The sequence below is a fragment of the Plecotus auritus genome, assembly GCF_963455305.1.
Source record: "Plecotus auritus genome assembly, chromosome: 5".
Lineage (NCBI taxonomy): Eukaryota > Metazoa > Chordata > Mammalia > Chiroptera > Vespertilionidae > Plecotus > Plecotus auritus.
In genome coordinates, this window is record NC_137776.1 from 172,115,506 (window position 1) to 172,142,512 (window position 27,007).

At 43.6% G+C, this 27,007-nt stretch overlaps 1 protein-coding gene across 1 annotated transcript in view; it reads left to right on the forward strand.

The window, feature by feature from the left end:
- The window catches only part of BRINP1 (BMP/retinoic acid inducible neural specific 1), a 155,765-nt gene that overhangs the window by 97,848 nt on the left and 30,910 nt on the right, over positions 1 to 27,007 (forward strand). The window contains exons 4-5 of the mRNA XM_080668676.1: positions 4,404 to 4,573; positions 7,520 to 7,625. Of these exons, the coding sequence (XP_080524802.1) occupies positions 4,404 to 4,573; positions 7,520 to 7,625 (276 nt within the window). The remainder of the gene's footprint in view (positions 1 to 4,403; positions 4,574 to 7,519; positions 7,626 to 27,007) is intronic.

Below are 27,007 nucleotides of genomic sequence, written 5' to 3' on the forward strand. Positions count from 1 at the left end.
AGCAAAGAAATGAACAAAAGGGGGGATAGTAGAGACTACTGCATTTAGACGCTCATGGGTCTTGCCTGCAGGCATTATGTTATGGTATACACTGCCATCCCTCGGTCATCAGTTTTCTTCCACCACAGTGACTGGGTCCACTGAAGTTTGAGAAAACCCTTTGGTGGGAAGTCACCATGCCAGCTCCTCAGAGCTGCCAAGTGGCCTTTGGATAGGGCATATGGCAGCTACACAGGATACTAGATGTCTTCTCCTTGAGCGGAGAGGTGAGCACCATGGGCCGCCGTGGTTCGTACACACGCAGGGAGGAAGTGGCTGTCAGGTGGACAGGAGCTGACCGGGTGGAGGGAAGGAGGGAAGCTTTCTAGGCTGAGCAGGCAGTTGCATTTTGAAGAAGATCAGATTAGGAAGCTGATGATGTGAGGAACGTGGATTGGTTTGGCAAAGTCATTCATTCTCACAGTAGTAGCTACTAATATTGAGTATATGCCCATACCACACGTTGTATGTTGTCTTTCGTCCTCCAAAACTTCACGTTAAGTCAAATTATCTGCATTTTATAGGTAAAGAGGCTGAGATTTGGAAGAGTCTGGCTAGTATGTGACAAAGCTAAGTTTTTGTTTGTTTGTTTTTTGTTGTTTTTTTCAAATTCAATGTATTTAAACAAAAACAGAAAAGTTAACCCTTAGCTTTTAATTTAGGGCTCTCAGTCCACAAAGCCTGCACTAGTTTTCAGCCTAACACCAGTCATGCATTGGTAATTCATCCACCAACCCACCCACTCCCCAAAACAACCTAGCACCATGGTCGGCAAACTGCAGCTCGCGAGCCACATGCGGCTCTTTGGCCCCTTGAGTGTGGCTCTTCCACAAAATACCACGGCCTGGGTGAGTCTATTTTGAAGAAGTAGCATTAGAAGAAGTTTAAGTTTAAAAAAATTTGGCTCTCAAAAGAAATTTCAATCGTTGTACTGTTGATATTTGGCTCTGTTGACTAATGAGTTTGCCGACCACTGACCTAGCGGTATGGATTTGTTGCTTGTTGCTAGTCAGGGATCAGGTGAAGTCCGACTATGAATGTTAAATCATGAAGTATAAATTCTATTCTCTTGTAAAGTGAAAATGAAATCACTTCTACATTGAGTGTTGCATTAACCTGTAGCTCTTTTTTCAAACTTCTCCTACTTCCCATTTTACCTGAAAAATAGAATTGCTGTGGCCAATTCAGTTCTTCCATTAGAGGCTGTGTTCTGTCTGAGTCTCTGGAAACCGCAATGACAGACCTTTCTTTTGCGGTGAAATATATTTTTAATTTTCCAAGGCGAGGTGGTGAATTATTCACAGAGCCTTGCTCCTCTCCTGTTTCTGCAGCACAACATTTTAAAATATGCAAAGCCTTGGAGTGAGTTTTGGTGTTGGACAGCGGGCCCTAGATATTCCCTCCACATGGAGGAGTGGGCAGGGGGAAGGGAAAGATTGACTGTTGATTGAACACAAGGCACCAGGAGTCCTGTGAGGTTCTTCTCACACCATCATTTCATTCATGGGAAAATATCTCTTAAGGGCCTTCTCATGCAGAGGGAGGGGAGGGAGGTGGTAAGTTGTAGAGAACGAAAGGGCAGGCTCTGCGGTTTGATTGCCTGGGTTCCCATCCTGCCGCCTGCTCCTCACCAGGTCTGTGTCCCCTTGGCAGGTTAATCTTCCTCAAAGCCTTGTCTTCCCTTTGTATAACTAGAGATAACTATAGGACTTGCTTAATTTAGATTGTGAGGCTTAAATAAAAGAATGCCTCAGAAGTGCGCAGTGCAGTGTTTTGCACCTAACCAATTGGTGCTATTGTTGTTGGTATAGTTATTGTTGATATTATACTTGTTATCATTTAGTGGGTTAAGGAACCACTCACTAGATGAATGGGAGACATTGAACAAATCATTTTTCTGTCCAGATATGAGTTTTCCTGTCTAAATATAGGAGTTGTACAAAATTGTATTCACTGTAATTTTTCCTAAGGAGTACTCTGTATCCGTTTAGGAGAAATGCTTTGATAAGCTGTTTGAGGTGTTAGGGGAGTTCCTAAGGGCATACTCAGACAACAACTGCGATCCGTAAACTGTCACATGTGGGACAAGGAAATGCATTTGTATGGCTCTGAGGGAGAGGAAAGTGGAAGAAAGGGAGTGAGAAAGAAGAAGTGGAGGCAGTGGGAGGCCTGACAACTAAGACATATCCATGGGATCCTCAGTTTTTTGCTGCGATCTATCAAACTCCTAAAATGCTTGGCACGAGTGATTTTCTTACAGAAGGTGGTGAAGGGAAGTTTTGGGGGTGGAGTGTGACTCACAGGAATACCTATTTCCCTTAGTTCCTCAAAAGATCATATTTCGGCCCAAAGGAAGCCCCTTGGAGCCTGGGTATCTGTGTGATGTGCATGATAAGCTCACAGCACGCCTAGACAGGTGTGTGCACATGCCTACCTGCACTTGGATATAAGTCAGCCCGTGTGTGGACCTACCTGCACACTCAGTGGACTTGTGCTTGTGGATGCAATGTCCACATGTGGGTATATGTGAGCTTGCACATGCACATGTGTGTACATTGCACGAATGTTTTTTTATGTGCCAGGGTTCATGTTTTTGTACTTGTGTGTATGTTTGTGTGTCTACTCATTTCCCACCCTGCATTGTGGGGCATCTCCCCTGGGCTAAGAGGAAGGCTGAGAATAAAGCCACAGGGGCTCTGAGGGAAGGATGAGGGGTTCCCAGAGGCTACTAGTATAGTGCAGACCCCCACCCTCCATCTGGAAGTTGTAGCCCCCATTGACTGAAAAGGCCAGAGGATCAGCTCCCACCTCAGCCCCCGTCCTTACCCCTCCCCCCCCCCCATGTGGCTGAGTCCACCTGGTTCTCCTCCGTAAGTCGGGCTGCAGAGAGAGAGGCAGGGCCCCCCGAGGACAGACGCCTAGGAAAGGCCTCTGTGAGGTGAAGAGGCAATTTGCAGCAATGCCCTAATGGGAAAGCAACTCTAAACAGGACAGTCTCTTAATAAACAAGAAATTAAGTCTTAATAATGTAGCGAGAAGCCCATTAACCCCTCTTGATCTAAAGTTTGCTGCTGCCAGTCCTCAGTCCAGAGGGACCGGGCTGATTTCACCTCCTCTCTCACAGGCCCCTTAGAGCCTGAGCTGACCCTTGGAATACTTATTTCCTCTGCCGCTTGCCTCTACCTTCCAGCATATTCCTTTAATTTAATGACTTACCTTTCCACCCATCTATCTATTCATCTACTCAGCCAATCATCTATCCACCCATCCATCCATCTACCCATCCATTTATCCTTCAGATGATAACGGAGCATCTGCTCTTCTGACCAGGAGAAGCACTGAGTCTTTGTCCCCCCAGGCCGCCACCCACCATCCTGAACTCTAAGTCTGATTGCATCTAAAGTCATTTTTAAGCCAAACCTATTCAGGCTGCAATGCTGTTCAAAGGATGCAAGATCATGTCCTCTTTGATAACCGGTGAGGGCTTCATGGGAAACTGCAGACAGGAGTGTCTTATTCTGAACTTAACTCAAGTTGAGGCCTGGGAAACCCAGAGAGGAATTTTGATGTTGGTGAACCTTCTTACAGGGATGTAGCCTCTTCTCCACTGCACTCTGAGAAATACAGTGCCTGGTATATGTAGGTAGTTGAGGAAAAAATATTAATTAATTATTTACTACTATCTACTATATGCTGAGCACTGGGCTTTGTACAAGGGATAAAGAAGTGGCTAATATAGATAGTGTCTGACTTCACAGAGCTCACAGTTTATATTTTTCTCTATAACAAGCACATTTTTTTCTATCCCTTTCTCTCAACTATGTCTTTATCTATCTGTCTATCAATTATTATATATCTATCTCTTTGGCTGTCCACTATTCCATCCATCCAGCCATCTGTCCATCTAGGAAGGGGTAGCAGAAAGAGAAAGAGAAAGGGAAGGAGGGAAGAGGTGAGGAGAGAGATGAGGAAAGGAAAAGGAGGGACTGGATGATGAGGAGGAAACAGAATGAGGAGAAAGGAATGGGAGGGGGCCATCTATGGCAAATTCATCAATTTACAGAAGAGACTGAACCTCAAAGAGAGGAGGTGAGTCGTGAGATGCTGCTGGTGAGAAATACGAAGTGGATTAGTAGGGGTTGGATTTGATGACTTAAGAGTTTTTCTGTCATCTTGGTCTTAATGGAGCTTGATGCTCAAAGCCACCTATGGTCTATTTCTCTTTCTTTGTGCTCTTGATTTTCATTGGCAGAAGGAAATTTGGGCAAAACCAGTGGGAGGTTTGAGGGTCTTTTCAGCCTCCACGCCCTGGAGCTGTGCCTCAGGCTAGAAGGGCTGCCTGAGCGTCTTTCCTTTTTGTGCAGGGGAGGAGGCCTTGACCATGTACATGGACAAAAGTCGCCTCGACAGGAAGTCAGGGAATGCCACTCAAAGTGTTGAAGCTCTGCACCAGCTTGCATCGTCATACTTTGTGGACCGTGATGGCACCATGAGGAGGCTCCATGAGATCCAGATATCAACTGGCGCAATCAAGGTACAGCCTGAGGGTGGGCTGGGTGGCAGGTTCCTAAGACAACAGCACTGCAGCCCAGGTATTCTGAGAGTTGAAGGGCAGATACAGTCCCTGGCTTCACCTCCATGTACCTTAACAGTACCCCCTGACTGATGTGGTCAAGTGCATGGGCATTGTCATTAGGGTGACCATCGGTACTGATTCACTGGGGCAGCCCTGGCTATGGCCATAGCATAATTAGCAACAATCTTGTCATTCACTCTCAAAGTTCTCCTGTATGGATGATTTTCAGGCTCTGTCTTAGGAAACTGAGGCAACATGGGAAGATGATTTTCTGAAGGTCTCAGAGCTACTGAATTACAGTAATTTCTTGAACACCTGTCTTTTTCATTCCTCACCCCTATATTACAGATGGAAAAGTTGTGATTCAAGGGTTAAAGACAATTGCTCAGGGGTTCACAGATAGAGAGTACCTTAACAGGGACTAGAACTCTAGTCTCTAGACCAGGAGTCAGTGACTATTTTCTGTAAAGGGCTAGGTAATAAATATGGAAAGCTTTGCGGGTCATATGGTCTCTGTTGCTGCAACTCAATTCGGCTGCTATTACACAAAAATTAGCCATAGACAATATGTGAACAAATGGGTGTGGCTGCTTGCCAATAAAACTTTATTTTCAAAGACAGGCAGCCTGTCAGGCTCATCTACGTGATGCTCATCTACACCAGCATTAGCCAATAGAACTTTCCAAGATGATGGAAATTCCCTGTGTCTGTGCTGGCTGAGACAATAGCCTCCAGTCATCAGGGGTCAGGGAGCCCTTGAAATGTAGCTACGGAAGAACTAATGTGTACGTTTATTTCATTTTAATTAATTTTAATAGCCACACCAAATAGAGCAGCTGTAGACTTTTAATTCAGTACCTTACTGCACAGGAACTTAAAAAAAAACACACACACACAGATTCCATTTTAAGTGCAATAAATTCAGGGGTTTCCTTTAAAAAGAGAATAAGGGAGGAGGACCTTTTTTAATAGAATTAATCAATTCTGAGAGTTTCAATGCAGATTTTTTGCCTCTCAAATTTTTAAAACCAGGTTATACCTGCCTTGTACTTCTCAATCTTCAGTCTAATTTTTTCCCCTGAATAAAATGCAGACCTAGTCTGATATTAAGACTTCCTAGGAAAAAAGTGTATCTGTGTGTGGGGTGGAGAGGGGGGGAGAGGAGGGGCAGTGTAGGGGATGTCCCTAGGAAAAAAGTGTGTCTGTGCGTGGGGGGGGGAGAGGTGGGGAGAAGAGGGGCAGTGTAGGGGAGACCCAGGCAGAAGAGTCAGAAATTGTTGAAGGCAAGAGAAAAATGTGGCGGGAGAGAGTTACTGAAGAGGGGAAGGTAGGAAGGGGAGAAATAAATCAGTTCAACAAACAAAGAGCCAGTTATCCGAGAATCTCCTGTTCTGGGGGGATTATGTGGTTGGGGAACTTGGCACAGAGAGGCGGATCTTGATGAAGCCATCAGAGTCAGAATGAAGCAAAGGCCTGGTTTTTATTATCATCAAATGGTTCTCTCCCCACTGGAAGGGGCCGAATTGAGAGATCGAAGCGCTGTCACAGGCTAATCCTCTTCTGTGCATCCAGGAAGTGCAGCCGGAGCACTTTCTCAGAGAAATCTCAGCCCACTCAACGAGCCCTTCCGACAGGAGCCCTGTCTTCCCCCCTCACCTGAGGCCTTGACTTGCCCTGACATTTCTTGACATCCCTGGAGACCCCGCCGGCTGTAAGACACAGGGCTGACCCTGTTAGGGAAGTTTTCCCCATGGTTTCCTTTCCCTGGGCATCTCTAGCAAAATGAATTGGTAGCTTTGACTCTCACTCCATAACAACTATGTTCTAATAACTACATTATTATTCTCAAAAAAATAAAAAGAATGATTTGTCAAAACCCCAAAGCGAATGGTCCTGCATTTATTTATTGTTTCCTAAGTTCTAGACACTTCAAAAATATGATCCCTTTACCTACTGAGGTGGGTGAGAGTGTTAGTAACATTTTGTAGATGGGGATGCTGAGGCTTAGGAAAGGAAGTTCCAGATCCAGCTCCCCACAGCTGGCAGGGGCAGAGCTGGCATTGGGAGGTCCCTGAGGATGTTTCCCAAGCCATCACTTCCTACAGCAGCCAACTTTGGCTTTATAGTTGGGTGCAAATCTCAAAGTAGTTCTACAAGTGCCTGTGCTAAATGATGGGAAGTGAAGGCTAAAGGGTGGATGAAACCTCTTTTCCTACTAAACTGTTTCTATTCCAAGGTTATCTTTCTGAATAGCTGGTCCCCCATGGTCCACCACCTCAGTTATTCTAGGACAGTGTTTTGGAACTGCACCACCAAAACATCAGATGTTTTGTTTTGCTGTGGTGTTGATGGCGCTCCTTGCTGAGTTAACTTTTAAATGGGGATAATTTGATTGCTCTCACCTGATAATAATGCATATGCGTGTATTACAATTCCTAGAGACTTTTGGCAGAAAGATGCCCATTTTTGAACATATGCCCTGTTACTAGGCACTTACATCCGTCACATCTAATCTCGCCACCTTCCTGGGAAGTATTTACCGGTTAGATAAGTCAAGTCATAAGTGGACCAGCCAGGATCTAACACTGGTGCTCCTGATTCTAAAGGCCATGCTTTTGGAGTGTACAGCTTTCACGTATTAGTTCCTATATTACTTAGAGCGATTCTGTGGAGAACCACGGACAGAGCCTGTGCATTCTGCCTCCAGCCTGTCTGCTTGACTGGCCTGCCTTCTTGTCCTCCACTTGGTGACAGCAGGCATGGCCCTTGGCACAATCAAGGTGCTCAGGAAGCAGCCGTGGGCTTGGGGCCCAGGACTTTCTCTGCCAGCTTTGCTCTGCGGGGGCCTGACCTTGCATACAAGGGTATAGGTCTCACTTTTGTCACCCTTGATGTCCACTCCAGGTCACAGAGACACGCACTGGGCCCCTGGGCTGTAACAGCTACGACAATCTGGACTCTGTGAGTTCTGTTCTTCTGCAAAGCACCGAGAGCAAACTTCACCTTCAAGGTAGGTGCTGGTGGCCATGGTGGGAACAGAGGGTGGAGAGGCAGCCTGGGGAAGGCAGGCTGTGAGGGAAGAGTGAAGAAGAAGATGAAAGACAGAAAAACAATAAAAACTGAGGCATTCATGATGTAAAGTCCTTTAAAAAATTTAACATGGACAGGACATTAAACTCGTGGTTGTTAATTAGTTTTCAGATACCAAGTATGGAAATGTGAGCTTTATCTGATTATTTTGATGAAAACGTCTAAACAGTGTTATTTATAGATGTTCTAGATCTACTATATATTAAACTTTCATATCATATCGGCTATATTTCATACATTACGGTGTTTGATTTTCAATGTATTTTGGCAGGTGTTATTTGAATTCCAAGAGCTATAGGACAGTTTAAGGAGTTTTTGGTTCTATGTAATTTTTTTCCTTATTTGTTCATCATTGCTGGTCTTCAGTATATTCCTGCACACATGTGTCTGTGCATGTGCATGTGCTTGTAGTGGAGCTGACAAATGCGAACACTCAGCACTGCCTGGGATATAGAGACAGAGCTCTTTGGCATTGTAGTGAGAATGGAAAAATCCTAAGGATTAATTTGTTGTTATATTTAAATATTTGTATTCATTTAATATATGTTATATATCAGGTCCTGTTAGATGCTCCATATATACTCATGACTTTATAATAATATAACCTTTAGAATAGTAATTTTACCCTTATTAATTCATCATAAAGAGGAGAGGAGATTGTAGGGGAAACTGACAAGGCTTTAAATACAGATGGTTCTGTTTTAAAAAGCATAATTTATAATAACAGAGAAGCAACATAAAGATCTCAATTTTTCACATGAGGCGACTGAGTGACAGCAGTCTCCTCGTGTGATGTTGTACGGTGACTATAGCATCCATACAACATTATACGAGGCAGGTGCTAAAACATTGTTTATAAGGAATTTCCAAGTGTATGTGACAATGATTGGATATAATGTTAATTTAAAAATGGACGGTTTCCAATTGAATGTATGGCATGACAATGTAAAAGAATAAGGGGAAAAACAATATTGTAAGGAAGTACTCTGAGGTGTTAAAAGAGGTTACCTCTGGATGATTAGGTTATATATTATCTATTTTGGGCTTCCAGCTCCTTTTCTAACTTTCCTAAGGTGATTATGTATTAACTTTATAGTCAGGAAAAGAAGTGACATGCTTTAACTTTGAGCAGACTCAAAATGTGACCTTCTAGGAGGGTGATACTGAATGTCAGTGGGAGGAAAGTTGGGTTGAGATTGGCAGATTGAGCTAAGCAGGGCTTGATATGACTTTCACATTCTGGTTCCTTGGCAACTCTTTGATGCACGCTCTTGTTAGAGAAGATGGTTGGAAAATGGGTCAGGGAGGGCTTGGAAGTGTCACTGAGGTGCAATGAATGAAAAGTCTGAGGGAAATTCAGGCCAAGAAAGTGGTTTAGTGTTAGAACAAAAACATACCCTCAAATACATGAAGAATAACCCTACCTCCTTCAGTAAAGAGTAGACAGATGGGTTTGGTAATGCCTAATAAGAAGGTCAGAACTCACTTAGGTGTGCCTGCGATGTCAGTTCCTGTGATAGCTACAGCGACCTTGAAGTGCCAGCAGGGTTTGAACCCAGGGAGTTTGGCTTCAGTCTGCATTGATCACCCTGCTGTGCACATGAGAGGCAGAGAGACCTGTGAGTTAGCATTGGGATATATTTAGGAGGTACTCACAGGATGTTACTAGGAAGTTATTAGATCATATGGACATTTCAAGGCTGATTTACCATAAATCTAATGAAGCTTGAAGTCCAGGGTTCCCTCACCTTCTAAATCCTCATCTTTTCTCATTCTGAATATTCACTTTCATATCTAATTTTGAATTACTTTTCTCTATAAGTCTCAGTCCCCCAAAACCCAGGTATGCCATTAGTTACATTATTAGAAGTATATTATCCACAAAAAAGGAGGTGACAGCTTTGTGCTATTCTCGATTGATCAGAACACACCTGAAGCATTGGATTCAAGTCTGCACATCACACTTCAAGGGGGATATTAAGAAACCACAGTGTGCCTGAAGGAGGGTGTCTTATGATAAATAGCAGAAGAAGGTTGACTTTGAACAAAAGGTCTTGTCTGCAGATACCTAAAGGATTGTCTTGCAGAAAAGATGGTCAAATTCATTAACATGGATAAAATGGGCTAAGCCTAGTCTACTGACCCGAAACTCCAAGGACCCCAGCTTTTAACTGAGATCAAGTAAATCTCAGTTTAAACTCAGTTTAAAATAGATCTTCTAATGCACATTCATGCTGAACCTAGAGTGGCCTGCTCAAGTGTGTGATGGCTCCGAGTTATAAGTAAATGACATTTGATAGGAATGTTATAGAGATTATTTAATCATCATTCCATTGGGTTGGATGATTGAAGCGAGTGGTCTTTAAGGCCATCTCAATACTGACTCTAGGGTTCTATGAAGACTTTTCTTGAAACTGGCTATGTGCCAAATTTAATGTTAGACCATGGGCATCTGAGAACAAATCAGTTCATTTCAATTCACTGTATACAGGGTGGTGGGAAAGTAAGATCCCAGGCTCCACACTGTCGCTCCTTGGTATTGTCATATTTCTTCATTTGAGCCAGAATGACTGCTGGGTTATGACATTTAATTGTGGTGTTAATTCACATTTTCTGAGACCTAGGAAAGTTAATTACCTTTTCGAATGTTTACTTGCCACTTTGATATTCTTGTTTGTGAAGTACCTGTTCATATCTTTTACTCACTTTCTTGTCTTGCTGGATTGTCTGTCTTGTGAGCATGTGAAACAGTTTATTCTTGCACTATTTATTAATTATCATATTATTTTCCATACCAACAACTATACAACTACTTTTGCCCTACCCTGCATATATATATATATATATATATATATATATATATATATATTTATCCATATTGGCATTGAGCTAGGCACAAGGATACAGGAATAACAAGACACAGTTTCTACCCCAAGGAAATATACGCTCCATTAGAAAAGATGGACTTAAACAGTAATAGGCATAATGTATTTTAATGGGGGAAAATATGAGTGTTTTATGGTAGCAGTTTGGGGACTTAACTTACTAGGGAGTCAGGGAAGTTTTCTTGCGAAAAGAGATGTGTAGGATGAGACCTGAAGGAGGAGAGGAGGACAGGGTCATGGATATGGAGCAGACAGAGGAGTCTTTATGAAGGGCATTCGAGGAACTAGAAAAGTCCTAGAGATTAAAGCTGAGACACCAGTGGTGAGAAAGACAAAGGGATCCTTCAAATCTTGGAAGGCCTCAGCAGCACATGAATGAGCTGAACACTATTGAGAGCACTGGGCACCATGGAAGGGTTTTTACAAAGGAAGCAGCATGAGAGGTTGATGTTTTGGAAGTCCACTCTGGCTTTTGAGTGGTCTGTTAATTAGAGAAGGGCGGGTTACAGGTTGGGGACTGGTTAGAGGCTAGTGCAGCACTTACGATGAGAGGTCACACATTTAGATATGAAGGGAGCAGTTGGGGTGGAGGAAAAGAGACCAATTTTAGAGTTACTTAGAAGGCATCATGACCAGGATTCAGTAAAAAGACCATGAAGAATTTAGATAATTGAGGGAATGGAGTGTGGGGATGAGAGAGAGAGGACAGACAGGAAAATACATATGATTCAAGGTGAAATATAATAGAGATAATAAAAGTAATGCATACTATTATGGAGACCCAGAAAGGGAAGTAATTCATTCTGTCTGTCTAAATAGAGGAATCATAGGGAAAAAGTGGTATCTGAGGGAGAATAATCTTCGGCGCTGGAAGGTGAAAGGAAAAAGCTTCTTAAATATAAGACAGAAGACTATCATCTCAGGACTCTTCAGTAGTCTGATACTCGGCAGAGTATTAAAAGCACTAGGTAGAAGAGAAAGGTTGATAGATCGGACTACATTGAAATTAAGAATTTCTGTTCACCCGAAGCTGCTATTCATAGAATGAAAATGCAAGCTACTGAGTGGAAGGAAATGTATGTGATATATGTGTCTGAGAGAGAACTCTTGTGCAAAACATATAAATAACTCCTAAAACCAATAAGAAAAAGACAGACAATCCAGCAAGACAAGAAAGTGAGTAAAAGATATGAACAGGTACTTCACAAACAAGAATATCAAAGTGGCAAGTAAACATTCGAAAAGGTAATTAACTTTCCTAGGTCTCAGAAAATGTGAATTAACACCACAATTAAATGTCATAACCCAGCAGTCATTCTGGCTCAAATGAAGAAATATGACAATACCAAGGAGTGACAGTGTGGAGCCTGGGATCTTACATGCATTGCAGGGGGCGAGGCGGGTGGTTGATGGTGATAAGTGTGTAAAACGACTTTGGAAAAGTCTTTCATGGTATTTACTAAAAACTTAGCATGTCCTCACCATCTGACCCAGCAGTTACAACTCCTAGGAATATGCCCAGTAGACATGACATGAATGTTCACCAAAAGACATGAATGTTCATTGCCACTTTATTCAGAATTTCCAAATGGAAGTACCCCCAGATGCCCACATCTATAAGAAAACAGATACATAGGTTGTCACACATTCATAGAAATGAGAACCGAATAAATATCCTTTTGTGCAATAATAGGGATGAATCTCATGGAGATCACATTGCTAAAATAAGCCAGATACAAATGAGTATGCACAGTATGATTCCATTCCCATATAGGACAAAGCCAGTGAAAACAAATACATTGTTTTAGAATCCAGAGAGCATTACCCTTTGGGAGGATAAATGGGAAAGTGACTGAAGGGAGACCATGGATGTTTCTGAAATTATTGGTGATGTTCTGTTTCTTGACCTGGGTGGCAGCACATGGTGTGTTCACTTTGTGAAAATACATGTTGCTATATCCACATGATGTACTTGCATATGTTTCTGTGAATGTGATATGCAGTTAGTAAACATTTATTGAATGACTAGAGGCCCAGTGCACGAAATTTGTGCACGGGATGGGGGTGTCCCTCAGCCCAGCCTGCACCCTCTCCAATCTGGGACCCTTCAAGGGATGTCTGACTGCCCGTTTAGGCCCGATCCCGGTGAAATAGGGCCTAAACTGGCAGTTGGACATCCCTCTCACAATCCAGTGTTGCTGGCTTCCAAACGTTCGCCTGCCTGCCAGCCTGATCTCCCCCTAACCATTCCCCTGCCAGCCTGATCAATGCCTAACTGCCCTCCCCTGCCAGCCTGGTCACCCCCAACAACCCTCCCCTGCAGGCCTGCTCACCCCTAACTGTCATCTTCTGCAGGCCTGGTCACCCCCAACTGCCCTCCCCTGCTGGCCCGGTCATCCCTAACTGCCCTCCCCTGCAGGCCCGGTCACCCCTAAATTCCCTTCCTTGTCAGCCTGGTCGCCCCTAACTGTCCTCCCTTGCCGATCCAATTGCCCTTAACTGCCCTCCCCTGCCGGCCTGGTCACCCCCAACTGACCTCCCCCGCAGGCCTGGTCCCCCCCAACTGCCTTCCCCTGCAGGTCTGGGCACTCCCAACTGCCATCCCCTGCAGTCCTGGTTGCCCCTAATTGCCCTCCCCTGCTGGCCCTGTCACCCCTAACTGTCCTCCCCTGCTGGCCTGGTCACCCCCAACTGCCCTCTCCTACAGGTCTGGTCCCCCCCAACTGCCCTCCCCTTCAGGCCTGGGTCCTCCCTAACTGCCCTCCCCTGCTGACCTGATCGCCCTGCCAGCCATCTTGTGGCGGCCATCATGTGTCCACATGGGGGCAGCCATCTTGTGTGTTGGAGTGATGGTCAATTTGCATATTACCTCTTTATTACATAGGATTATATAGGATGTGCTCCATCTTGACATCCTCTCAAAAGAGAAAACACACGTGCAGCAGGGCTGTGAAAAAGCAGGAGGTGGTCAGCCCAGGGAGAAGACCATTGGCATGGCCTGAGGCCAGAGGAGCCAGAAACCACAGCAGATGCTGTGTATTCATCTCTTCCTTATGAGAGGGACTGCGCTCATTTAGTTTTAGTATATTTATATTTATTTTAATTTAGACTTATTTGTATTATATAATTGTATTTATTACTTTTTTTTGTGTGTTAATTCTCACTTGAGAGAAATTTTTCCATTGATTTTTAGAGAGTGGAAGGCAGGGACATAGCTGGGGGAGAGAGACAGAGAAACATCAACATAAGGGAGACACATCTATTGGTTGCCTCCTGCACGTGCCCCACCTGAGCCTGGGAATCGAACCTGCAACCCAGGTACCTGTCCTTGACCAGGAATTGAACCCTCAACCCTTTGGTACATGGGCCAGTGCTCTAACCGCTGAGTGACAATGGCCAGGGCTGTATGTGTTACATTTTTAATCCTCACAGCATTGCTACAAGAAAGGCATAAATGACATCCCCATTTTGTCAGTGAGGAACAGAGCTGAGAGAGGTTACTCAGTAGGGGACAGAGCCAGAATTGTAAGCCTGGCAGCCTGACTCCAGAGCATCTCCTTTTCAGAAGGGTGTTGCTCTCAGTTTCTCTCCTAATCCCTCCAAGTGGGGCTGGGAGGGGAGATTCTGCAGAGGTTTATTGTGGTGGATAGAGATGACACGAATGACATTTTCCTTGTGGTGTTTCATAACATGTCCACAAAACAGGGCAAAGGGGAGGGAGATAGGGAGGAAAAAGAAAGGAGATTAGAGAAGAAAACTAGAAATGAGGAAAAGAGGATCATAGAAATGATCAGAAGCTATGTCGTCAAAGAAGCAACAGCTTTGAGTAGTATTAATGCTAACAGCATACGAACTTCTTATTTGTATACTTCTCTCTCCAAGAAGCCCATTCACCGTTTTCCTGACATTGTCATGTAATTGAGTCTAGTGTCCAGCTGGTGGGGTGTAGAGAGAGCAGAGCTCTGCCTCAGTAGCTCACTGATGTGGAAAGGGATTCAGAGAGAATATTTTGCTGAAACCTAGGGATGATCGGGAATTTTTTTCATTTTTATATTCACTCATATATTTAGCAGGATTTATTGGACATTGCCTATGCATCAGGTACTGTTTTAAGAGCTGGCTATACAGTAATGAATAAGCTAAGTCTCAATGATTTGGGGGCTTATAGTTAGTATGTGGGGGTAGAAGGCAGTAAACAAGTAAACAAAGAAGTATATTTCTTTACAGTCTGAGATAGTGAGAGAATAGGTCATGTAGAAATTTGTAGACAATGGAAAGATTTTAGGTATTACTCAGGATGAAATGAGAAACCATTGCAAATGCAGACAGTGGAGTAACGGGACCTGACTTATATTTTAAATGAATCACTATAACTGTCGATGAGAAAAGACTATTGAGGGAGAGAACACGTACAAGAAACCCAGTCAGGAGGGTGTTGTGTTTATCAAGGTGAGGGAAACTGTGGGCTGGACCATGATAGTGGTAATGAGGGTTGTGAGAAGTGATGGAATTATGATGTATTTTTTAAGTAGTGCTGACATTATTCAGTGATGGGCTGAGACACGTTTTGAGAGAAAGAGAGGCGCAGAAGATGGTCCCCAAGTTTTGCCTGAGTAAATGCAATGATGGAATTGCGTTAAGGGACCTCTGTCTTCTCTTTTATCCAGTTCAGTTCATCTTTCAATGCCCAACACAAAGGTCCATCCCTGTCAGGCATCCTTCCTTCTGCACCCGGCCTTGGTTCAGCTTCTCCCCCTCGTTTTCCCCTTCCACGGACCCCTGCAGTGATTGCCAAGCCAGCCTCCTGGATTCTGAGGCTGGCTTGGCCACTCCTGCTTTCCGTCCCCATCACACATGCAAACATGGTCTTCTTAAAGTGAAATCCAGTACAGTCACTCTCCTGCTTAAAAACGTCACTTCCTCTGTAGAGTTCGGGTAGAAGGTTTAGACTTTTCAACTTGGCACCAGGCAATATAACCAAACCCTTGCCTAACTTACTTCTTTCATGTCTTTTTCTTATTCCACCATCCAGCACATACCCATATTTTTACCCGAGGCCCATGGGATTTCTTACATTTCACTACAGGCATGTTTTTAAATTTTTATTACTTTGCACCTTTGTACATCGTCTCTTAAATTCATGGACTTCCACTTCTCCCAAGAGAGCTTCTCTTGTAGTCTCTGCCCAAGTTATTAGGCATCCTACCCACCTTCTTCCCTAGGACTTCTCTCTCTCTCTCTCTCTCTCTCTCTCTCTCTCACACACACACACACACACACACACACACACACACACACACACACACAAAATCATTCTATTACGAATCTGACCCTCCCATCAAAGTCTAAAATTCCTCCATGGTAGGGACCATCTCTATCTCTAGCATTATATATAGCACCTGCTATATAAACAGTGCTCAGAATATATTTGTTACATTTATTTATGAATGCATGCATGAACAATTAAATGAATGAATTGCCTGGGATATAGTGAGCTCTGCTTTTTCTGAACTCTTACATGTCTCACTCCATACTAGATTCAGTTCAACCTAATGACCATGTCCTAAGGGCCCACTGTGAGGGAGAGAAGCAGCGCCAACAATCTCCTTCCTCAGTAGCTAGGCAAAATAAACGGAGTGCACATGATTCTTTTCAAAATCATCTTGCAATGAGAGGTAGAAAGAAAGGGACAGAGACTGTAGAATTTTCAGAAAGAAAGGGACAGAGACTGTAGAATTTTCAGAAATAACTCTGGTTTGAGCTGCTGCTCCTTCTCAGGCATGTGCTATGTCCACTAGCTAATTTGTCCCTCCCATCACCTAAGAGATAGGGATTATTCTCCCCATTTTACAGATGATGAAACTGAGGCTCACAAAGGTAAAATCTCTCTCCTAAGGTTCCCTGGCTCTTGGTTCTTAGTCACCTGGGCTCCTCAAGCTACTTTACTTCTCTGGGGGAGCTGGGAGTCAGCACAACCCATTCTAGATGTGGGTAGAATAGTAATCTGTCCCTGCCCGACTGTGGTAGTAGAGGAAGAGGGCAGGGCATGAGCAGGTCTCCTGTTCATAAGCTCCCTCCTCTCCCACACCCCTGCCACCTCGTGTGGCCCTGTGACTCCAGGGTGGACCGCTGAGTAACCATGGCCAGTGCATCCCTGGGATGAGACCCCATTAGAATCGGCCTCATTAGAATCAGTCACTGCTTATGACTAAGGTCCTTCTCGCCCCATTAGCAGTGCCTGGGAGGCACCGATGGGAGTCCTGTTTCCGCCTTTGCATGGCTCTGTCTATGAGGCCTGTTGAATAAAAGAGCAACACCTCATGCCAAATGGGGTTGCCAACCTTCACCCGGCTGCTGACATCCAAGAACTGGTTTTCCTTTATGAGCCATGGAGTTCCCTGTCCTCTTTGTTGCCAGAGGAAAAGTGGAGCTCCTCTGAGAAGTGAGCTGAAATGCCAGTTAAAGACTCAACCAGAAAACAAAAGGAATAGGGAGCATCAGCAGAGCACGTCTGCTGGTGATAAGACATTGGACTAGTTAATCAAGTCTCTGAGCTGCTTCAGGACTTCTAATCTGCCAAATGGGAATAAAAACACCTCTGCCGTGGAGCTTTTATTGGCACTTAATAGGAAAATATGTAGAAAGCACCTTGCCTAAAAACCAAGGGTGCTGAAATAAAATAATAATGATAGCTACAATTTACTGGATAATTCTCACGTGCCGGGTACAGAGCTCATATTTTAACGTTGCTGTCTCATGTACACCTGAACACAGATCCATTTTCCAGATTTGAAAATTGAGGCTCCCAGGACTTATAACTATGTTGTAGGCGGCAGAGCAAGAATTTGAAGCCAGGGCCACTCAATGCCAGTGCTCTTAAACTGTACACCATGTTATTTACCAACCTGGAGCATATAAATCATAACCGTGCTTTTTATTAGAGCATGTGGTTATGTAGTCCTTTCTCTGTGGTTATACGTTCTGCTAGTTACTTTAGAAAGGCTGTGATTTTTCTAAAATTACTTGGCAACTTGTGTATGTGGGCAGGTATACCCTTTCCATAGCTGTTCTCACACTGTCTAAACTATCCAGGCCAGAAAAGATCACATGCCTTTAGGACAGTGACTGAGGCCTTGCAACATTCTGCTGACTGGAATTTAGAAAATGCTACCTCTAACCTGGGGAAATCTGGAATCATCTGGTGACTCAAGACTTAGACGTGCACAATGAGGTGGAAATTCGGATGGAAGGCTGATGTTGAGAGAAGGGGTATCAGAGCACTTACTCTTTAAAAAAAAAAAAAATATATATATATATATATATATATATATATATATATATATATATATATATATATATATGATTGATTTAAGAGAGGAAGGGATAGGGATAGAGACGAAAGAATCATTGATTGGCTGCCTCCTGCATGCCCCCTACTAATAATCAGGCCTGCAAACTGGGCATGTGCCATGACCGGAAATCGAACCATGACCTCCTGGTTTGTAGGTTGCTGCTCAACCACTGAGCCACGCCGGCCAGGCAGAGCACTTACCTCCTGGTGCACGGTCATATGGGGCTATACCTGTCAGTGAACTCTCGGCCGAGTGTGCACATGTGATCCTGTGGGATGGATGGTCAGTGTGGTGAAATGCTCTCCATTAACAACCAGGTCCCATTCAGTTCCTTGTTGAGCTCATTGTGCAGAAGCCAGGCATCAAGATGTGAAAATGGAAATAAATCACTTGGGAAAGTTCATTCATTGACTCTGATAGATATGGTACCAGTTTATTTTTTATGATGACCAAGTCAATCCTTATTCCTACTCCCCTGCATCATCTCAGTGAGAATTACACTGTCCTTTGGCACTGCAAACAGAGCAGTTTGGATGTGCCTGTATTCTGTTCCAGATAGATTTACCTCGTCTTATGTGCACAGTTGTACCTATTGGCTACTAAATTGTAATTAAGATCCCTGAGAGAAGGAACTATATCCCTTTTATTTATCATCTTTTTCTCCTTACTTCAGTGTTTCACTCTTAGTAGGTACTCAACACATATGTGCTGATTTAAATTTATTCAGACTGTCAAATCAGTTTTGTTTTGAACCTTAGTTTTTATTGTGGTAAAATATACATAACATAAAGTTTATGTAACCATTTTAAAATGCACACTTCAGTGGCATTAAGTATATTCACACTATTGTGCAACTGTCATCACTATTTAATTCTACCCCAAATGTGAAATTCTGATCCATTCAGCAGTCATTCCCCATTCCCTCTCCATTCAGCCTCTGGCAAGTATTAATCTGCTTTCTGTCTCTGTAGATTTTCTTATTCTGCATATTTCATGCCAGTGAAATAATACAATATGTGGTTTTTGTATATCTGGCTTGCTAAGTATTTTCAAGGTTCCTCCATGTGGCAACATGTCTCAGTACTTCATTTTTCCATGGCTACCTTACATTTCATTGTCACGGTTGTACTACATTTTGTGTTCAGAGTCATTGGTTGATGGACAGTTAGGTTGCCCCATTTTTTAACTATCGTGCAGAGTGCTGCTGTGGACATTCACGTACATATTTTTGCTTGAATACTGCTCTACAGTTCTTTTGGGTATATACCTTAAGAGTGGAATTGCTGAATAATATGATGATTAAATTTTTTTAAAAAGGTTTGGTACAAAAATAAGTGTACTTGGTGGTCGATTACAGGATTGCGTTGTTCACTTCCTCTTGGAGGATTGCCAAGGCATTGCTGTGTGACTGACAGTGCTGTCCTGTGGGAGATGTGCACTTCTCACCTAGCTGACATTGGACTTGGCCATGTGATTTGCTTTGGCCAATGGGCTGTGAGAGGACAAAACGCATGCCTCATCTTAGGAGACACTTTAGGAGACATTGCTTGGCTTTTGCTATTTCCCTTCTGTCAGATGAATGGCACATACCTGACAGGCTGTCCTTCAGCCCAGACCCACGATGAAGAAGACTTCTGGGGAAGAATCAAAGCCCCACCAACATGCAACGAGCAATAAATAAACCGTTGTGGTTAGAAGTCACTGAGACTTTGAGGTTATTTATTACCACATGGTAACTTAACGAAACTCAATAACGCTGAAGCACTGGATTAAATGACACAAACCACATTTACTTACATACTTACTGCAGGCCTTCTCAGTGCCTTAACTGTGCTAATGTGCATTATAAGTCTCAAGAGGTGGATTAAATACACAGAGTGTCCTGAGGGCATTTGATTCTGGGTACATTTGCAGATTTATGATTCTGTGGCATACAGCTTGGCAAATGCTTGGGTTCAATCCTATCTCCTTGCCTCTTGAGGTCAGAAATCATGTCTTATTCATTTTACATATCTCCAGCATCTAGGATAACACCTGAATTAATAAAGTGATGAGGGAAAGGACTTTCCGAGTAGTTGCTAAATTGAGCAGTTTTATTTTTTGCACATCAACTGTGACCTAGCACTGGAAATAATGCAAAGAAATATTAAAAATGCACACACACACACACACAAAGCAGTCATAGTCCTCAAGAATCATAATTTACAGCTATGGATCCAGAACGAAATACCTGCTGAAATTAGTGGCCAGGTCCTTTCGTATCATCTGAGCACCTGACTCTTTCTCCACTGAGTTGAAGTTAAAATAGCATCAGGTTGCAAGCTGTGCTGTTGGGAAAGATGACGCAGGTCCTGCTCATGAGGGATGGCTCGAGAGAGGTGGGCATGCTAGGTACAGAGCAGAGAAGCACAGCCCTCTCTGAAGCGCATTCCATCTAGACTCACCTTCATTCAAACACACTGACCGAAGCCCATTTATGTGCCAGGCGACAGGGAAATGGGAGATGAACGAGGCATTGCCTTTTCTATTCAAGGAGCTCACAGGTCGGGAGGAACACAGACAGAAACACACATAATACGATGTGATCAATGTTCTATTAAAATCTGAGATATGTGCAAGATGCTTTTGGATGCCAACAGGGGGATGCCAGAGATTGCCAGAGGCCTCCAGAGAAAGCAAAGAAAGCAGGTGAGGCCAGGAAATGACATCAGTTGAACAATTGTTGTGTCCTAAAACTATAACATGTCATATAATTGATTTTGTTTTCCAATTCATGAGGTATAATTTACATCCAGAAACATTCACCCTTTGGTGGTAAACAGGTGCTATGATTTGACAAACATGAAGTCAAGGTACCACCATAATAAAAATGTGAAATTGTTCATTTAATGTTTACACCAGCCCTACGAGGGAAGCATTAATGAGGAAACTGAGAATCAGAGAGGTTAAGCCTCAGCCTTAATGTCCCAAGGTCATGCAGTTAATGACAGCTGGGCCAAACTTGGAGCAGGCGAGAACTTGGCACTCCGGAGCAAAGGCAGGGCGAGCTGCAGGTGTAGTGAGGAAAGGCCATAGGTTAGGGAAGAACTGGGAGACATCTGCTGATCAGGCAGCACGGAGGCTTATAGATACCAAATTTGTTTGTTTGTTTTTAAATCATGAGTTCTATGAAGAAGCATTAATTTAAATGGAATCAACTTCTTCTTAAAGCTAAAGGGTAGCTTCATGTTGACATTTTATGAAATTTAATTTTAAAAGTCTATTCACCTGTTTATCCTTGGTGATTTCCATAGTGTAGAACATATTCTTTTATTCTTCTTCTTTTTTTTTTTTTTTTTTTTAGTTATAATTGTCATTTAGACATCTCCCTGTCCCTAACACCTTTTGTCAGGAAAATCTCCTCTGTTTTCATTTATTCACTTATTTGTGTATCTCCCTCACTGAAAGGTAAGGTCTGTGAGAGCCAGGACTTTGTTTCTACTTCCCTGTCTTTTCTCCTGGGCCTGGAAGAGTGTCTGACACGTGAAGATCACTCATTGATCTTCGCTTAATACATAAGTGAATGGCAGCACAGAGTAGACTCTTAGAAAATCAAGGTTGAAAGAATCTTAATGAGCAGTTCGTCCAGGGGCTGGCAGAGTTTTTCAGGAAAGAGCCAGATGGTCTTAGGATTTGTAGGCCACCCTTGGTCTCTGTTGCAAGTACTCAACTCTTTCATTGCACTGTGAACGCAGCTATAGGCAATAGTTCAATCTGAGTGGCTGTGCTCCAATGCAGTCAATTTATAAAAATAGGTGGTGGGTTAATTTCACCCCTGGGTCAGCTTCTGTATCTGTCAGTGTAGGCCAGGTTATGCTGTGCTAACAAACAATCCCTGAATCTCAGTGGTTGGCAAGAGGAAATTCTCCTTTCTTATGTGGTCACAGTCATTGGTGACTCTGCTTGTCTGGTGGCCTCCATATGGACCATGGCTATTCCTGTGGGGATGGGCAAAGACAACCTGATGAACCTGCATGTTGGTTCTTTTTTAAAAAAAATACATCTTTATTGATTTCAGAGAGGAAGGGAGAGTGAGAGTGAAATAGAAACATCAAGGATGAGAGAAAATCATTGATTGGCTGCCTCCTGCACGCCCCACACTGGGGATCAAGTATGCAACCTGGGCATATGCCCTGACCTGGAATTGCATGTTGGTTCTTACAACTTCCTTTTGGAAGTTGCACACATCACTTCCATCCCATTTCATTGACCCATACATGTCATGTGAACACACCTGAGTTCAGAAGGTGGGAGTGGGTAATGTTTTCAAAAGGAGGATACTTCAAGAAGGGCACTGAGTATGAGTTAATGATAATCCAATCTACCACGTGCCATTTGGAACTTGGGTTCTGTAGAGCATTCTTACTGTGTCAATTTTCGATTCTGTTTGCACACTTTCAATGATGAGAAAGGAGTCCTCTACCTACTAAAGCGACCTGTTTCATCAAACCTCAGAACTTCTGATAGTTAAAAAGGTATTAGTGCTATCCTGCTGAATTTCACTTACCTGCATCTTTCACCCAGTGGTTCCAAGTCTACTCCATGATTCCACAGAATAGGTGATGATATGTGGGAACACAAAAGGTTACTCTCTCCAGAAGGGGGCACCAGAACCCACCCGTTCTTCCCCCAGGTAGCTGCCTTTATTTCCCAGAGAGCAAATGACCCATCACGGAGACAGGGCTGAACTTCTGAATGAGATCATAGCCTTTTTGCCCTTTCTGCACAGTTTCACCCGGTGAATTATTGTCTTATTTTCATTCCACTCCAATGAGCTGTCAGCAATGGATACCGTAATTCATAGCAATAGAAACACAAACAGATGGGTAATTGACCTGCATGCTTTCATTACGCTCGAGTTCAGAATGGCTGTTGGAGCCAAAGAGTCCTCTATCTGCCAGTCTGAAATCCCTGGGCTTTCACAAGGAAGGGGATCAGGATGACTTTGTGCAAAAGGTGCAGTCCTTGTTATTCTTCCCACCTCGTGCTTTTCAGAGACAGACAGAATTTGACAAGCAGAACTTAGCAGATACAAGATAACAGCTGGAACTTGTATAGGGCTCAGAAGTATCTACAGGGGGCCATATTCTGATGCAAGAACAGGATAGAAAAATATTTATATTCAACCAAAATAGAACCTAACTTGTATTTTATCTCTTCCTCTTAGCACTGGATGAGATCATGCATTTATATTTAATAAAATAGGTCAGAAAAGAGTGAATCCATCAAAAACAGTACTATGTTCAGCAATTAAGGTATAGATTAAAATAAAACAAAGCTGAGGGGGAAAAAAACACAGGAAGATATATGGTCTTTGCCTTGAACAAGGCTTAGATTGATCCAAGGTATTCACATACTAATCTTTGCTTATGGTACATAGTGGCTGCCCTTTATCTATTCAAGGCCATGCTCATAGACTCTACCCACATCCTACACACATCACAAAGTCTTCCATAATTACTGTCTCCAGGTGTATTCTCTTTCATCTTCATAATAGATCACTGACAGTCAATATTTGAAATATATGTATTAAATATGGTCTGATGCTATGCTATGGGGCACTAATCCTATCATGGAGGCCTCACCCTCATGACCTAATCACCTCTCAAATTCCTCACCCTCTAATACTATCATATGGGGTGGGGGTGAGGGTTTCAACATAGGAATACTGGGGGGATGTAAACATTCAGCCCATGATAGCCAGGTTGTTTAAGTGGTATTTATGCCTTTCTCCCCTCATTTACTCTCATAACTGCCCTGGAAGTGATTATTTAGATTTTTACGACACAGGCAAGAAACCTTAGAGAGGCTACAACGTTCCAGAGGCCACTCTGCGCCAGAGCTACCATGGGAACACTAGGCCAGGATTTTGTCTCCATTTTCCCATTTTCCCACTGGAGATGTGGAAGGGCCCTCCCGTGTTTCAGAACTCAGTAGGATTTCCTGGATTTGAGTCCCAAGTCTGTTACTTTAGCTGTGAAGCTTTTGAATTCTAGCATCTTCTAAATTAGATGAGGCAATATGTTTTTCCATTGGGATAAAAAAGAGGATTGTTGGTGGTGGTTTTTTCCATTTAACAAATGAGTTCATGGAGCTCTCACGGGGCTTGTCCATAATTTACACTCAGGTCTGTAGTGGACGGGCAAGGCCTGCTCCCTAAAGCCCACTTTCTAATGGGGGTGGGGGGGGGAGATGTGAAAATAAACATGAGAACAAACGAGTAAGATAATTTCAGTAAGTAATGAATGCTATGAAGAAAACAGAAGAGGCATTTTGACTTGGGTGGTCTGGGAAGGTCAGAATGCCTGCAAAACAAGGCATTCATGCAGAGATCCGGGACAGAATATTCTAGGCTCAGGGATGGGCAAGTGCACAGATATAGGAATGACATGACTGGCACATGGAGGGATTGCAAAAGGGCAGGATGCCTGGTGTGTTCTGAATAAAGAAGAGACTACTAAGAGATCAGAGGAAGGAGGGAGGCAAGGAGATAGAGCTATTGTACCATGTGCCAGAGAGAAGGAGAAATCATATCTCCGACTGTATGGAACATGCAAAAAATATTGTGAGATGTACATGTTGGACGTGAGGTGGGAGGAAGGTCTGAGGAAAATGGGGCAAAAAGCAGGAAGAGAGAAGATCATGTGGGTGTTCCCACATCGACATTGCCCACTCTCTCTGGGGAACACTGAAACATTCCATTTTAAAGTCTAACAAGATTTTTTTTTCAAAGTATAATGAGATTGGGGGGGAAATATTCCATATGTTCAGTGTGGGCGAAATGGTGTTCAAATGAAACTTCCAACTATTGCCTTCCTGGGTTTTGTAAAGCAAAATTTATATGCTTAGCAATAATGGTGGCCTTTCTCTCCCTCTCCCATTTCCTCAGTTCTCCTTTCCGTGTGTGTGTGTGTGTGTGTGTGTGTGTGTGTGTGTGTGTGTGTGTGTGGCTTTGGGAACTGTGGGGACAGAATATTCCAACCCAGCCAGCAGCTGTATATCTTTCACACAGTCCTTCTAGAGGCCAAATCCCCCTCCAAGTTATTTACGACGCCCATTGAAGCCCGCGGGACTCAGGCGCCCGTCTAGGAGGTCAGCAATGGGCCTCTTTGTTGGACACAGGTCACTGGGAGAGACTCTGGCGGTGACTGCTGTGTGAACCTCCGCTGCTGGAGAAATGGTTATGTAACTTTAAACAGTAATGACATTTTGCAGAAAAGTGCTTTTTAATTGCTATGTCTTCATTATTCTCTTTCAAATTTGCCCAGGAGGTTCTGCCTCAGAGACAGCTCACGTGTCCTGAGTTTCCATTTTTAAAGAGCAGCCAGTTTTGTGTTTCAGCTGCTCCCTGAAACCCCCCACTCCCAAACTTTATCTGTGTTCAGTGCATTAAGTGGGGTAGGTAATATTGCCTTTTGTATCCTTGCCAAACGGAGAAATGATTTGACGCAGTTTTCTAAAAATGCTCTCCCCAAATTCCTTTTGGGCTAGGACCAAGAATAGAATATTTTATCCCCTACAAAAGGGAAAAAGAAAATGATGAGCAAGCTAGAAAAATAGGACTGTGAGTATAGTCTATAGAGTTCCTTTAAGCAACAGAAAGTTAACCCCAATCCATAGACTCAGAAGCCTATAGGGGATTGGGATCAGCTAAAAATAAATTTTGCTTTGGAAGTGAAAATTGCGAGACAGATAAAATGGCTCAAGAATGCATACTCAGAAAGAATTGTAGACGTGGCTTAGAAGGGACTTTTCTGCTTGGTTTGATTTGTTTTGCCCACCTTTTGGTGTTCGTATTGTATCCCTGTACAGTAAGTTCTTCAGAGCAGTCACTCAAATTCACATGGACCCCTTGCTCATTGGTGTGGACCTCACCTAGGCTTGCTGAAGCCCAGTGCCCAAGCTGCACCGCCCTATCTGCTAGCACGCCTTCCAGACATACTCATGTAGGATCCACCTTCCTGAATAGCCTCCCACCATTGCCGGCTCAACAGGCATAGACTTCTAAACCCACTCCTTGTGAAATCTCCCCAAATATCTAAAGACTGTCTTTTGAGCATTATCTATTTTATTTTTTAAATTTATCTTTATTGTTGAAAATATTATAGATGTCCTCTTTTTTTTTCTATTGACCCCTCCCCACCCCCCCCCCCCACACACCCTCCAGGCCTTAACCACACTATTGTCTGTGTCCATGGGCTATGCATATCCTATATAATAAAAGGGTAATATGCAAATAGACCGAACGGCAGAACAACCGAACATCCAATCAAAGGGTAATATGCTAATGATATGCTAAGGCTGTTCAACCGCTCGCTATGATGTGCACTGACCAACAGGGGGCAGACAGTCAACTGGCCAACCAGTCGCTATGACATGCACTGACCACCAGGGGGCAGACACTCCGACTGGTAGTTTAGCTTGCTGCTGGGGTCTGGCTGATCAGGACTGAGCAAGAAGGGCCAGACACACCCTGGAGCCCTCCCGCGGTCCCTCCCCAGCCCGATCATGCACTGGTGGGGTCCCTCAGCCTGGCCTGCACCTCTCACAATCTGGGACCCCTCAGGGGATGTCAGAGAGCTGGTTTCAGCCCAATCCCGCAGGCCACTCCCCTTGGGAGGGCGCCAGATGCAGGGCTCATGGCTGGTGAGCGTTGCTGCTACAGCGCGAGCCTCTCCTCATCTGATCAGGACTGATTGGGCACAAGCCCGCAGCAGGCACAGTGGGGCTGGGATGAGTGGGAGCAGAAGTTAGGAGCTGTAGGCAGTGTTGGACTGTGGTTTTGGCCCATCCCTGCAGGCCACCCAGAAAGACCCCACCCGCGCACGATTTTGTGCACCGGGCCTCTAGTTTGCATATAAGTTCTCAGGTTAATCTCTCCCCACCAACCCACCCACCCCCACCTTCCCTCTGAGATTCATCAGTTTGTTCCATGTCTCTGTGTCTCTGGATCTATTTTGTTCATCAGTTTATTTTCTTCATTAGATTCCACAGCCTTGTCTATTTCTGATTAAATACCAGCAGCT